This window comes from Marmota monax, unplaced genomic scaffold (assembly GCF_021218885.2).
Source record: "Marmota monax isolate L192 unplaced genomic scaffold, Marmota_monax_Labrador192_F-V1.1 WCK01_AAM20220418_F8-fsc00662, whole genome shotgun sequence".
In the NCBI taxonomy this organism is placed as follows: domain Eukaryota; kingdom Metazoa; phylum Chordata; class Mammalia; order Rodentia; family Sciuridae; genus Marmota; species Marmota monax.
In genome coordinates, this window is record NW_026693147.1 from 936 (window position 1) to 17,300 (window position 16,365).

The following is a 16,365-nucleotide window of genomic DNA, read 5'->3' on the forward strand; positions in this document are numbered from 1 at the left end:
TGTCCTCATCGGGAAAGAGAGGTAATTTATTGTAGAGTTGTCGCAATGATGTGTTTGGAATTTCAAACTAGTTAGTTACAAAGTAGTTTGTAAACTAGGAATTGCCATATAAATAAAATTTTTATGATTGCCTTTAAAAAAGTATAAAGAAATAAATGTTTTTCCTTTTCCCCTTCTTTTTCTTTTTTCCTATTATATCTACAGAGATGACAACAAAAATACCAGCTTGAAAACTTGGGATAAAAATGACTTTAGACCTCAATGTAAAACAACAAAACTAGTGACAAATGATGGAAAAAATTCTTTTCCCGTGAATTTGGGAACTCAGATACCACAGAAACAATTAAGGGTATCTGAAACTCCTGATTTATCTTATCACAGAGAAACTGAGGTTCTCAGACAAATGTGTTCATCAAAAGTTTCTGGCTCCACAGTAAAAGGCCCAGATAAAAACAGTGCATTACAGACATTTAAGCCCAATTTTCAACAAAATCAATTTAAGAAAAAAATGTTGGATGATATTCCAGAAGAAAACACTCTGAAGGTAAACATTTAAATATTAAAGAATGAATGAATGACTTATTTTTATTTTTAAAATGTGAAGTAAATAGCTATTTAGAAAGTTATAGATGTAAGAATATTTGAAATCAATCCCCTAGTATATGTTACTTGATTAGCATAAATATCCAGTTCCATTGGAGGGATGAATATTAGTTTGTAAAATATTTTCTTAGCAGGTAACTGCTCTTTTTCATAAATGCTTCAGAGTTTCCTAGTGGATTCGGTGTTTCACTGCTTACTGATTATTAGCATAACAATTTATTCTTTGCTTTCAGAAATTATCCAACTCTGTTTATCATTCTTACATATTTTTCCCCAACAGAGAACAAAAACATTTTTCTGTAAAGGGCCAAATAATAAGTATTTTTGGCTTCATGGGCCACACTATCTCTGTTGCAATTACACAACGATGTTACTCAACTCTGGCACAGCCATAGACAGTATTTAAATGAATGGGCATGTCAGTGTTCCAGTATAAGTGTAAAGAAACATCAAAGATTAGATTTGGAGTACAGGCCATTGTTTGCTGATTTTTGTTTTATCATCTGGACCTATTCTACTTTACCAACCTCAGTATTTCACATTCCGCTAATTCTTCAATGTGCTAGTCATTCCAAACTCTGCACAGTTCTCCAAACAAACATGGCATGCATTCTAATTAATCCCTGCTTTGGTTTGTATTCTCTATATCTGTACCTCAGCTTCATATTCTCTTTATGCACAGTATTCTACTTATTTTTATAAATGTCTTCTATATAGTATGTGTGCTGGTTATTCTTCCCTTTCTCACTCCCCTGGCCTATTGGATTCTTTATCTCTTCTTCTCTGTACCTTAGAAGGCTGAATCATCTACATAGTACCTCATCCTGGGATTCTTTTACCTGCTGGCTTTTGCTAAAGATCGCCCAATGGGAGTCATTGGGAGGACATCAAAGGGTGGGTGGAGAGGTTGTGTTTTCCCATTTTTCTCCCTACTTAAATGTTGTACTGATGGAAGTGGCTGTGTCCCTACATGACATAGTCTTTTCAGGAGTCCTGCTTTCATGGATTGGATAATTTTATTTCTTTCCTTGTTCTTTCAGCCTGGGAGTGGTAATAATTTCATACTATTGTTAGTCTTTGGGTGCTTAAGTTTGTTTTAGTCCATATATCTGTAAAAACAGTCTTTTCAGTAAGCCATCAGGGTAAATTCTGCTTTTCGAAAGAAAAGAGACTCTCTGGAAACCAGTATAGCATGAGACCAATATAGCATGTTTTATAGTGATTCTCAACTTTATGATTCCTTGTACATAAATGATATGACATAGTCAACTTAGTAACAGTGACATTAATCTTCAACTTTAGTTTTATTAGAATTGTTGTTAGGAGGAAGAAAAGGGGCAAAGTAATTGTATTTTTTTAAAAAGAGTCCCATCAGGTGTTCTTACAAAACTCATCCTGACAAAATTGTCCCCACCCCACCTGAGCTGGGAAGATGAGGTCCAGGAAGAAGCAGTCCATGGAGAGAGGTGCTGTCTGCTAGGAGATAGAACTCAGGAGGAGATGCAGCCATATGCAAGCTTTTGGAAGATAGTTTATTGGAATTAGGGTAATTCATGGCTTTGTATTTGCCAAATTCACATGAAAAGAACATTATGGAGAGAATTGTGGCCAGTGTTTTATCTCAGAAATAACTAGTGCCTTTTTTCATAATTTCTCTAGTCCCTGAGAAACTATGAGGGCTCAGCTGGTCTGTTAATCTATAGGACATTTTTATGACAATTAAAATATCACTCTAAGGAGGGTCTTTTGTTCCACTGTCAGGTTTTATTAGGCTAGTATAAGCTAATAAAACATAATAAAATTATACAGCTCATATTACATTTAAAACATAGATTTGTAACACTTAAGGCTATACCCAGAAAATATACTGGACTTTGGTGTCAACCAAACAAAATTGATCACACAGATCCTTAATATGTGATTATAATTTTTCCCTAAGTGTAAGTTTCTTTGTTTGAACCACTTAACAAGTTTCATCCTCCACAACATGATGAAAATTTTAACAGCAACTAAAATTCATTTTATATTCTTTTGTCAGACACTTGCAATGGTTGAATATAAATAAATCTAACTCCTTTCAAAAAAAATTGTCCCCACCCTTAAAAATTAGTATCTTACATTGTATTCTTAGTTTGATCTGTAAAAATGCTAAACACATTTCTACCTTAGGGTCTTTACACTTCCTATTCTCTCTGCCCCACTTCACCATCCACTAAAAATAATAATCTCTCTCTTTGTCCTTTTATCTTGTTTTTTAAAAATACATAGAATATATCAATTCTTAATGTTATGCTATGTATTTATCTATTGTATGAATCCCCTTTTAGATTATAAAATATGTGAAGGCTGATATCTTGTTAGTTTTGTTCATTATTGCTTCCTTAAAAGCTATGTTTGGCACACGGTAGGTGCCCAGTTAACACTTTTGAAGTGAATCAGTGAATGTGTCTGATTCACCTCCTTGTGTGGAGCACATTGGAGAAAGTGTTTTACTCACAGGTCTATCACAGGATGTGGCACATGATGCTTATTGAATGAATTAACAAATGAATGAGTGGATGAGTGCTGTATAAATGATTCTCTTCTTGATTGCCTCTGAGTGCATCCTGGTTTATCCTTCTATAATATACTAATGATGGTTTTAATTTGGGGAAGTAATTGTATTGAAACTTTTAGTAGTTCTTTTTACATATTTACTTATAAAGACCTAGAATCTTTACATAGAAGGTAAAAGTATATGAAGAGAAATAGAAAGATTTTTCTAATGTTATGTTTTTATTTTTCAAAAGGAAGCCTCATGTCGGTTACAGTTTAAGGAAAAAAATAATTCTCTAAGAATTATTTCTGCAGTTATTGAAAGCATGAAGTATTGGTGTGAACATGCACAGAAAACTGTACTTCTTTTTGAGGTGTTGGGTAAGTATAATACTTTAAAAATATGTCAGGTCATACTATCTGGACAAGTTTTTAATATTGATAGGAATATCTAAGGGATCTTGAAGAAAAAAATTTTGTGAAAGGAAAATATGTTTTATTAGAATTTTTTAAGTTCTTGGTTGGGTGTGTCATTGATTTGTATGAGTTAAGTATTTGTGGCAGTATTCTTCTGATTTATAGTGTTATAATTGAAAAGACATTTGCATGTAATCTATCCTCTTGAGTTATATGAGGAAATTGGGCAAATAATTAAAATAGACTTGATTAAAATTATGAAGCTAGTTAGCAGCAGAAATTAGTCTAGAATCAAAAACAGCATACTAATGGAGCACAGCCACATCAGTGTTTATAGCAGCACAATTCACAATAGCTAAACTGTGGAACCAACCTAGATGCCCCTCAGTAGATGAGTATATAAAGAAAATGTGATATATATATATATATATATATATACACACACACACACACACACACACACACACACAATGGAACATTACTGAGCAACAAAAGAGAATAAAATCATGGCATTTGCAGATAAATGGATGGCCTTGGAGAATATAATGCTAAGTGAAGTTAGCCAATCCAAAAAACCAAATGCTGAATGTTTTCTCTGATATAAGGAGGCTGATTCATAGTGGGGTTGGGGGGGGCATGGGAGGATTTGACGAACCCTAGATAGGGCAAAGAGGTGGAAGGATAAGGGAGGGGTCATGGGAGTAAAAAAGATGGTGGAATGAGATGGATATCATTATCCTAAATACATGTATGAAGACACGAATGGTGTGAATATACTTTATTTACAACTAGAGATATGAGAAATTGTGTTGTATATGTGTAATATGAATTGTAATGCTTCTGCTATCATATATAACAAATTAGAATAAAAACAAATTTTAAAAAAAGAATCTAGAATCTGAATCTCCTTATTCTAAATCTAGCATTTGAAGCAAAGCTCATCCAAATATAAATTAAATCATATTTGAAATACTCTGAAAGAACATTAAGAATACTGATAAGAATAACCACCCTATAACTAATCTGTTTTCTAAATTAGCATTTAAAAGTAGGTGAGTTTTGTAGAATGTTTCTGGAACTTGATCTTACCTAGAATGAAGAGATAAACAAGTAAGATTTGAGATTCAAAACATATTTATTTCCATTATTTAAATTTAATAATAGTATTTATTTAAATTACAAAATAATCCAAACATATGGAAATGTACAGAGAATATAATAAATATCCATATGACCATGTCATAGGTATATTTGATGCCCCTGTATATTTGCCTCTCTAGAGAGAGCTACTGTAGTATCTTTTATGCCCATGATTTTTATCATTTTATAGTATACATTTGATTCCATAAGCTTATATTTTTGGTTTATGTATTATAGAAATACAAAGCTTGCAATTTCAGCCAGTATACTTTTTGAGATTTAGATACGGTGTTTCTTCATTGTTTTAACTTCTATCTTGGGTAGTTCTTTCCCTCTGAAATAAAAGTCTTATTTCTGCTGCTCCCTGAAGTATATTCAAAGAATTGCAGTTTTCATAATAGTAATGACAATTGCAGATTTAATAATATCTATGGTAGACAGACTGTTGGCACCTTAGATGTCTGTGTCCGAATTCCCAAAGCCTACGAATATTACCTTATGTGGTTGAGGGGCTTGGATGATATGGTTAAATTAAGGATCTCAAAGTGGGAAGATTATCTTGGAAATCTTGGTGGGCCTGACATAGTTACAAGGGAAGCAGGAAGGTCAGAGTCAGGGAAAGATTGGAATATATTATCCTGCCAGCTTTGAGTTAGAGGAAAGAGTCATAATTCAAAGAATGCAGTGTCTAGAAGCTTTCAAAAGGAACACGACCTTGCCTGACCTGTTTTAGATTTACACCACATTGTCACATTTTTAGATGAATTTCTTTTGGTTGCTCTTTCCCAGAAATAAACTAATGGACTTTTGGGTATCATTATTTCTGAATGGTAACATACCCATCACTGAAACCCTGATCTGTGTATCTGGGGAATGGAATATGCTTTGGCTTAAGTCACAGGTCACCCCTGGATCTGTGGGTGAGAACAAAGCTCACCCACATCTAAAAATAGAATATATGTGGTTTCCAATAGAGGTTTCCTAAAGGAAAATCTGGATCTTATTAGGATAAATGTAAGTGAACCTCAAAATATCAAATGCCTACTACTAGTACTTAGTAGATGTTTACTGAAGGAATAAACAATGTAATTTGATAAAAATTTCTGAAGATAAGCATGGATTAGTATTTGTATTTTACAGGTAAAGAAATAGCTTTGTAAAGAGGTTGAACAGTTTGCTCAAGGGGAAGGAAATGGGGAGATATAGGTAAAAGGGTACAGATTTTCAGTGTTGTAGGGTAAACTTAGAGATCTAATTAATGTATTCATGGAGGACTATAGTTAATATATTGTATGTTGAAAAATTGAAGAGAATAGATCTTAGGTGCTCTTTCCACATGAAAAAAGGTAACTATGGAAGGTGATGGATATGTTAATTTGCTTATCTGTACTAATTATTTCACATTTTCTGTATGTATCTTGTTCTATACCCTAAATAATACATTAAAAATAAATTTAAAAACCAATTTCTTGAAGTTACAAAATATTAGTAAGTTGAAGAACTGGGACTGGAATGCATGACTTCTGATTATAATTCAGTGTTTTTACATTAAGCTGTCATGCTTATTATAATAATGTACTTATTATTATAATACAGTAGACTGGTCTGGGGATTTAACCACTATAGAGAACATGGTCTATGGAAAAAGTTTCAGATGGCCCACCATTGCCAATTGTACGAACTTGATATATAATCTGTTTCTAAATAAGAAAGGGCTCAAATATTTTCTTTTCCATAAAATTGTTTCAGAAATATCATTCCTTTTAAAAATGTCTTCTTTATTACTATAAATAGAACTATAAATAGGTTGATGTGGAAGTTATTTAAGCATAACTTTTTGTTACATTTTATTTTATTTATTTGCATTTCTAATGTTGATTTTCCCCCTTATTTCAATGTGGTTTAGCTGTACTCGATTCGGCTGTTACATCTGGCCCATATTATTCAAAGAATTTTCTTATGAGAGATGGGAAAAATACTCTGCCTTGTGTATTTTATGAAATCGTGAGTATTTTTTAAAGCATTCTTTGCAAAGACCATGCCAACAAAACAAAAAATGCAGGCTGTGATTTCAGTGTATTAGAAATTCAATTTGTTTAGTACTTGAAACATTTTGTTTGCTTGTAGTTCAGATATTAAAGTTATTTACTTAATCTGGAGAGCTTCCTATGTGTCAAGCACTGCATTGGGTGCAAAAGATATAATGTGAAATACAGTGATAAATGGCTCCTTCTCTTAAGGAATTTCTGATTTCAAATAGAAAGACAAATACATAAATGTTATAATGTTATATGATAGAGGTATAAGAAGGGTGCTACAGATGTAGATAAGAAGAGTGGGCCAGATCAGAGAAGGATGTTCAAAGAGATCATCACCTGTATTATCTTAGATATTTAAGAACCAATAAGAGCCAAATAAGCCCAAGTGTTGGTAGGGCAATAGGTGGGGAAGATTCATTTTAAGGTGAGGGGGCAACATATGGCAAGACATGAAGCTAAGAGAAAGTCTGACTTGTTCAGGGAGCTGCAAGTAATATATAATTACTACAATGAGAAATTAGAAAGTGAAGGGGTTGGAGGTATGGGATTCTGAAGTTAAAGCAGGAGTGGCTTGGGATATAAGCAAAGGCTAGGTAACAAAGGCTAGAGATCCCAAAGGAGGCGGGAGACCTTTTAAGACCTACATGTTTTATGAAAGGTATTGATTTTAATTCTGAAATTGGCCTCAATTCTGAAATCACACTTGGATTCCAATGTTTAGTATACTTCAGTATTTACCAGCCTTATGACATAAGTAAGCTGCTCAAACTATTTGAGCTTCAGGTTTTTAAATATCTGCAAATGGGGAGATGAATTCCTGCTTTGAAAAGTTGTTGTGAGATGAAATGATAAAACAAATGCACAGTGCCTGACACACAGTAGGTGATCAAGAAATAGTAATTGTCATGTTAATTATTTTAATATCTTGGATGTTTATTTTTTCCAGTGTAAGTATTTTTTAAAACCCTGTTATTGAACTATAACATATACAGAAAAGTACACTATTTCTAACTGTATAGTGATATGAAGCATCAAAGTGAACACTTCCCAAGTTAAGAAGTAAAATGTTGTTGTCATCTCTGAAGCCCTATTGAACTTCTTCCCATAAATTGTATCATATGGTATATCTTTTGAAAAATGTGTGGTTGTTATCACTCAACACAATGTTTGTAGGATTCATCTATGTTATTGCATGCAGCTATAGTTCATTCATTTATGTTGCTACGTATTTGGTTATGCAAATATTCCACAATTTGGAATTTTATTTTATTGTTGATGGACATTTGGGCTAGTTAAAGAGTTTTTTTGCCATTATGAATAATAAGCATAATGAATATGAACTTTTTTGTATATATTTCTTGTGCATATGCATGCATTTCTGTTTGGTGTATCTGTAGAAGTAAAATTGCCATGTTATAGAGCTAATATAGTGGTTATTGCCAAAGGATTTTCCAAGGATTGTATCAGTTCATACACCAACAAGGAGTGTAGGAGAGTCACGGTTTCTCTGCATTCTGTTTTTTTGTGTGTGGTGCTGGGGATTGAACAAGGCAACACTATACCAACTGAGCTATATCCCCAACCCCTCTCTGCATTCTTATCAACAATTAGTATTGTCTTTTTTATTGTAGCCTTTCTGAGCAAGTTAAATGTTCCTTCATTTCTCTGCCTGGTGACCAGTGTTGCTGAGCACGATTTCATATGTTTATTGGCCATTTAGATAACTGCTTTTGTAAAGTCTGTTAGGTCTCTTGCTTTTTTCCAATTGAATTACTGGTCTTTTTCTTATTGATTTATGGGATTTTTTTGAAAAGCTGTTCTAGGCACAAACTTTTTGTTAATATTTACTTCAAATATTTTTCTCATATTCCATGGTTTGCTTTTTCACTTTTAATGGTGGCTTTAATGGAGGGAAATTCTTCATTTTATTGTAGTCCATTTTAAAAATCATCAAGTCTTTTCCTCTGTTTTAAGTCATAACCTTTTAGTGAAAGAAGTTTCTGAATGCTTTAGTTTTATTCATGATTGAGGGGGTTTAGAGATTTCTGGTCTTTTATTCTGATTAATTAGTTCCCTTAAATGTGTAGCTTTGTTTTGGTTCCAACCCTAAACCTGGGGTGGGGTGGGAGTGATTGCTAGAATCTCTTTTCTTGGGATCATCAGACTCCATTTTTTGTTTTCCCAGCTCTAAGACTGTTAAAAATCTCTGCTCACTTCTTAGATTCTAAATTACCTTTCTGTAATGGCAGATATCTTAAGGGAGAATGCATCCCCAAATCAGGCTTCATCTTGAACTTTCATGCTGTCCAGATGAGGTTTATATAACTCCTCATTGCTTTGATATGTCTGATGCCTATGCAGGGGATTTTAAACATTTTTTTTAGTACAGCTATTCTACTTCTCAGCTGGTAGTTAGTTGATATGAACCACCTTTTCTGCCATGTACTGAAAGTGGAACTCTTGACAGTCTGACAGAAGAATGGATAATTTATGTGCCATTACATTAAGAATTATTAAGTTATTTAATAAGCAGCATCTTGCTCTATCTTGTAAGAAGCCCTATCCAAGTTCATGTCTTTACTCTGTGACAGGGCATCCATATATGACTAATTGTCATAGACTTTGTCAGCAGTGGGGCCCTGACTCAGGTGAGGAAAGTATAATATTTGGGGTGATTATTTCTAGTTGTTACATTATTTGTTAAAAAATTAAAATTTAGATGAAGTAACAAGTTTTAAAAAATATTTATGTTTTGAAAAACAGGATCGTGAACTTCCAAGACTGATTAGAGGCCGAGTTCATAGGTGTATTGGAAACTATGACCAGAAAAAGAACATTTTCAAATGTGTTTCTGTCAGACCAGCATCAGTTTCTGAACAAAAAACTTTCCAGACATTTGTTAAAATTGTAGATGCTGAGATGAGTTATTATACTAAAGTAATGAATGAAATTTAGATAGTATAAATTAAAGCATTTTCTGATATTGTTTAATTTATTGTTTGTATAGTTATGGAGCTACTGTGTTTCTGTGTTTTACTTCTTGAATTAAAATGTTTAAATCCTTTTAAAAATGTGGAAATAGTTTTTGAAAGATGGGATGTATTTACTAAAATTCAGTGACAATTTTAGATAAAAATGCCCACTATAATAAAAATAGATGGATACTTTCTCAACATGGGATAATAATATATCTGAGGCAGCCCAAAAGCCAGTGTCTCACTGAAGGGGGATCATTGAAGGCATTGTGACTATCAGTACCATTCTTCTTAAGTACTATTATTAAACATTGTTCTGGAACTGCTGGTTTATGTGGTTCATTTAATTACTTCATTTTTTAAATTTCAAGAACAGCATTTTATTCTTCTGGTGTATAAAATACGAGGAAAAAGTTAAATCAAGGACTTAAAAGATGCTTGCTTAATATAGTTTTAAACTATAAAATTATTTCTCTGGAGGCAACTAACCTTACATAGCTTCAATCACAGTTCAACAGAGATACCAAGAAACACATCCTGTGTTCCTTTTCCTTGGTATCAATTTATTTCATTTCATTCTATTCCTTCTATTCTGTATCTTATATCACTTTCCGTTCTTCTTTCCCAACCCTCTTTCCGCCTTTTGGACAGGCTATTGCAGTCAGATTCCAGTTGGTGTCTTTCCTTGGTGTGTAGGATAGTAGATAGATGAAGAGATATGGACTAGTGATATCTCCTAAAACGTTTTTTTATATTAGTTGTTCAAAACATTACATAGCTCTTGACATATCATATTTCATACATTTGATTCAAGTGGGTTATGAACTCCCATTTTTCCCCTGTATACAGATTGCAGAATCACATCGGTTACACATCCACGTTTTTACATACTGCCATACTATTGTCTGTTGTATTCTGCTGTCTTTCCTATCCTCTACTATCCCCCCTCCCCTCCCCTCCCATCTTCTCTCTCTACCCCATCTACTGTACTTCATTTCTCTCCTTTGTTTTTTTTCCCCTTTTCCCTTTACCTCCTCTTATATGTAATTTTGTATAACGATGAGGGTCTCCTTCCATTTACATGCAATTTCCTTTCTTTCTCCCTTTCCCTCACACCTCTCATCCCTGTTTAATGTTAATCTTCTTCTCATGCTCTTCCTCCCTGCTCTGTTCTTAGTTGCTCTCCTTATATCAAAGATGACATTTGGCATTTATTTTTTAGGGATTGGTTAGCTTCACTTAGCATAATCTGCTCTAGTGCCATCCATTTCCCTGCAAATGCTATGATTTTGTCATTTTTTAGTGCTGAGTAGTACTCCATTGTGTATAAATGCCACCTTTTTTTATCCATTCATCTATTGAAGGGCATCTAGGTTGGTTCCACAGTCTAGCTATTGTGAATTGTGCTGCTATGAACATCGATGTAGCAGTATCCCTATAGTCCGCTCTTTTAAGGTCTTTAGGGAATAGTCCAAGAAGGGGAATAGCTGGGTCAAATGGTGGTTCTATTCCCAGCTTTCCCAGGAATCTCCATACTGCTTTCCACATTGGCCGCACCAATTTGCAGTCCCATCAGCAATGAACAAGTGTACCCTTTTCCCCACATCCTCGCCAGCACTTATTGTTGTTTGACTTCATAATGGCTGCCAATCTTACTGGGGTGAGATGGTATCTTAGGGAGGTTTTGATTTGCATTTCTCTGATTGCTAGAGATGGTGAGCATTTTTTCATGTACTTGTTGATTGATTGTATGTCCTCCTCTGAGAAGTGTCTGTTCAGGTCCTTGGCCCATTTGTTGATTGGGTTATTTGTTATCTTATTGTTTAATTTTTTGAGTTCTTTGTATACTCTGGATATTAGGGCTCTATCTGAAGTGTGAGGAGTAAAAATTTGTTCCCAGAATGTAGGCTCCTTATTTACCTCTCTTATTGTTTCTCTTGCTGAGAAAAAACTTTTTAGTTTACGTTGTTTGTGTTGATTCTTGATATTAACTCTTGTGCTATGGGTGTCCTATTAAGGAATTTGGAGCCCGACCCCACAATATGTAGATTGGAGCCAACTTTTTCTTCTATCAGACGCAGAGTCTCTGATTTGATATCAAGCTCCTTGATCCATTTTGAGTTAACTTTTGTGCATGGCGAGAGGAGGGGATTCAGTTTCATTTTGTTGCATATGGATTTCCAGTTTTCCCAACACCATTTGTTGAAGATGGTATCCTTCCTCCATTGCATGCTTTTAGCCCCTTTATCAAATATAAGATAGTTTTAACTTTGTGGATTAGTCTCTGTGTCCTCTATTCTGTACCATTGGTCCACCCACCTGTTTTGGTACCAGTACCATGCTGTTTTTGTTACTATTGCTCTGTAGTATAGTTTGAAATCTGGTATCACTATACCGCCTGATTCACACTTCCTGCTTAGAATTGCTTTTGCTATTCTGGGTCTTTTATTTTTCCATATGAATTTCATGATTGCTTTATCTATTTCTATAAGAAATGCCGTTGGGATTTTGATTGGCATTGCATTAAACCTATAGAGAACTTTTGGTAATATCGCCATTTTGATGATGTTAGTTCTGCCTATCCATGAACAGGGTATATTTTTCCATCTTCTAAGATCTTCTTCTATTTCTCTCTTTAGGGTTTTGTAGTTTTCATTGTATAAATCTTTCGCCTCTTTTGTTAGGTTGATTCCCAAGTATTTTTTTTTTTTGAGGATATTGTGAATGGAGTGGTTGTCCTTATTTCCATTTCAGAAGATTTGCCGCTGATATACAGGAATGCCTTTGATTTATGTGTGTTGATTTTATATCCTGCCACTTTGCTGAATTCATTTATTAGCTCTAGTAATTTCTTTGTAGACCCTTTTGGGTCTGTTAGGTATAGAATCATGTCATCCCCAAATAGTGATAATTAAAGTTCGTCTTTTCTTATCTTTATGCCTTTAATTTCTTTTGTCTGTCTAATTGCTCTGGCTAGTATTTCGAGAACTAAATTGAATAGAAGTGGTGAGAGAGGGCATCCCTGTCTTGTTGCAGATTTTAGAGGGAATGCCTTCAGTTTTTCTCCATTTAGAATGATGCTAGCCTGAGGCTTAGCATATGTAGCTTTTACAATGTTGAGGTAAGTTCCTGTTATCCCTAGTTTTTCTAGTGTTTTGAACATAAAGGGATGCTGTACTTTGTCAAATGCTTTCTCTGCGTCTATTGAGATGATCATGTGGTTCTTATCGTTAAGTCTATTGATGTGTTGAATAACATTTATTGATTTCCGTATGTTGAACCAGCCTTGCATCCCATTGATGAATCCTATTTGATCATGGTGTACATTTTTTTTTTGATATGCTTTTGTATTTGATTCGCCAGAATTTTATTGAGGATTTTTGCATCTAAGTTCATTAGAGATATTGGTCTATAGTTTTCTTTCTTTGAAGTGTCTTTGTCTGGTTTCGGGATCAGGGTCATGTTGGCCTCATAGAATGAATTTGGAAGAGCACCTTCTTTTTTATTTCTTGAAATAACTTGAAAAGTATTGGTATTAATTCTTCTTTGAAGGTTTTGTAAAACTCCACTGTATACCCATCCGGTCCAGGGCTTTTCTTGGTTCGTAGTCTTTTGATGGCTTCTTCTATTTCCTCCATTGTTATTGGTCTGTTTAAATTGTGTGTATCTTTCTGACTCAATCTGGGCAAATCATATGAGTTATGAAATTTATCCATATCTTCACTATCTTCTATTTTATTGGAATATAGGATTTCAAAATAATTTCTAATTATCTTCTGTATTTCTGTAGTGTCCGTTGTGATATTGCCTTTTTCATCCCGTATGTTAGTAATTTGAGTTCTCTCTCTTCTTCTCTTCATTAGCATGGCTAAGGGTCTGTCAATCTTATCTATTTTTTCAAAGAACCAACTTTTAGTTTTATCAATTTTTCAATTGTTTTTTTGTTTCAATTTCATTGATTTCTGCTCTGATTTTAATTATTTCTTGCCTTCTACTACATTTGCTGTTGTTTTGCTCTTCCTTTTCTAGGGTTTTGAGATGAAGTGTGAGCTAATTTATTTGTTGTTTTTTTCTTTTTTTGAGGAATGAACTCCAGGCAATGAATTTCCCTCTTAAAACTGCTTTCATTGTGTCCCATAGATTCCGATATATTGTGTCTGTATTTTCATTTATCTCTAAGAATTTTTTTTATTTCCTCCTTTATGTCTTCTGTAGCCAATTGATCATTCATTAACATATTGTTCATTTTCCAGGTGATGCAGGATTTTTCCTTTCTTCTTTTATCATTGATTTCCAGTTTCATTCCATTATGATCAGATAAGATGCATGGTATTATCTCCACACCTTTATATTTACTAAGGGTTGCCCTATGGCATAATATATAGTCTATATTTGAGAAGGATCCATGTGCTGCTGAGAAGAACGTGTATCCACTTGATGATGGTTGATATATTCTATATATGTCGGTTAAGTCTAGGTTATTGATTGTGTTATTGAGTTCTATAGTTTCTTTATTCAACTTTTGTCTGGAGGATCTGTCCAATGGAGAGAGCGGTGCGTTGAAGTCACCCATAATTATTGTGTTGTGGTCTATTTGACTCTTGAACTTGAGGAGAGTTTGTTTTATGAACGTTGTAGCACCATTATTTGGTGCATACATATTGATAATTGTTATGTCTTGTTGGTGAATGGTTCCTTTTAACAGTATATAGTGTCCTTCTTTATCCCTTTTGATTAACTTAGGTTTGAAGTTGATTTTATTCGATATGAGTATGGCCACTCCCGCTTGCTTCCGAGGACCATATGAGTGGTATTATTTTTCCCAACCTTTCACCTTCAGCCTGTGTATGTCTTTTCCTATCATATGAGTCTCCTGAAGGCAACATATTGTTGGATCTGGTTTTTTAATCCAGGTTACTACCCTATGTCTCTTGATTGGTGAGTTTAAACCATTAACATTTAGGGTTACTATTGATATATGGTTTGTACTTCCAGTCATGCTTATTTATTTATTTATTTTAATTTGGCTAGGTTTTCTTCTTTGGTTATTTTTTCCCCCTTTACTGAGTTACCTCCCACTGTTTGTTTTGGGTGCTGTTTTTCAATTCCTCTTCTTGTAGTGTTTTGCTCAAAATGTCTTGCAGTGCTGGTTTTCTGGCTGCGAATTTTTTTTTAACTTTTGTTTGTTGTGAAATATTTTAATTTCATTGTCAAACCTGAAGCTTAATTTTGCTGGATACAGTATTCTTGGTTGGAATCCATTATTTTTCAGCGTTAGAAATACGTTGTTCCAGGATCTTCTTGCTTTCAACGTCTGTGATGAAAAATCAGCCTTTAACCTAATTGGTTTACCCCTGAATGTAATCTACCTCCTTTCTCTCGTAGCTTTTAATATTCTGTCCTTGTTCTTTATGTTGGATATCTTCATAATTATGTGTCTTGGAGTTGGTCTATTACTGTTTTGTATGTTTGGGGTCCTGTAGGCTTCCAGGATTTGGCAATCCATTCCATCTTTCATATCTGGAATGTTTTCTAAGATTATTTCATTCAACAGTTTGTTCATTCCTTTGGTTTGGACCTCTATACCTTCTTCTATCCCAGTGACTCTCAAGTTTGGTTTTTTTATGACATCCCATATCTCTTGGATGCCTTGCTCGTGATTTCTTACCATCCTTTCTGCGTTGACTATATTCTTTTCGAGTTGATAAACTTTGTCTTCATTATCTGATGTTCTGACTTCTATTTGATCTAGTCTATTTGTAATATTCTCGTCTGAGTTTTTAGTTTGGTTTATGGTTTCCTGCATTTCTAGGATTACTGTTTGATTTTTAAAAAAATCTCTGTCTCCTGGTAGAGTTCATTTTTTGCTATTTGAATTTGCTTATACAATTCATTTTCAAAGTATTCTTTCATTGTTTGGCTTGCTGTCTAATGACTTCTCTAAGATTCCATTCCATCTGAGTCAGGTATGCCTTGAGTTCTTTCTCTGTCAATTTTTCTGATGCCTCTAGGTTCTCCTGTAAATTTAAGTTGTCCTGCATTGTTTGGAATCCTTTTTTTCCCTTGGTTTTTCATGGTGCTCACATTACTTTCCAACTCTGTTTGACTGCTGTGTTTCTGTTTTCTCCTATAAATTTGTTTTGGTTTTTATAGCTCCAAGATCTCTCCTTTGTGTTGGGAGACAGTGTTTAGAGATGTTGGATTTAATTGTGATTTAAGGTAAATTCATTAGTTTCATTAAAGGCCTACAGATTTTGATGGCCTATAGAGAATTGAGGTTTGAACTTAGGATTTTATGTAAGGTCGGGCGATTTGATAGTATGGAGGTTAGTATATGTTAGCTTCTTTGGGGGGTTGCTCAAATGCAGGCAGATATTAACAAGAGAATCGACAGGAGTACTTGGGGGTAATTAAGGGCTTAGGCGGACTATAGACCGACTCGTAGTATTTATCTATTTGCATTTAGTAAATTATACGTAATCGGGGTGTTCATGCTTAAGAGGAAAGATAGGGAACAGGTAAGGAAGCAAACAGAGAAAGAGAGAGGGAGAGAAGAAAGAAAGAGAAAAAAAAGAAATGATAAAAAATAAAATACAGTAAAATAAAAATTACTCGGTTTAATTTAAAAAATTAAATTTAAAAAATTAAAAAAAAAA

General features: G+C 34.0%; 1 protein-coding gene across 1 annotated transcript; it reads left to right on the forward strand.

Moving 5' to 3' along the window:
- Positions 1-204: 204 nt before the first annotated feature.
- Positions 205-9,689, forward strand: LOC124099962 (spermatogenesis-associated protein 22-like; the record flags this gene model as incomplete). Its single annotated transcript, XM_046455227.1, has 4 exons — positions 205-544; positions 3,393-3,519; positions 6,602-6,699; positions 9,498-9,689. Coding segments are annotated over 4 exons (757 nt in total), but the record flags the coding sequence as incomplete, so codon positions are not given.
- Positions 9,690-16,365: the final 6,676 nt, after the last annotated feature.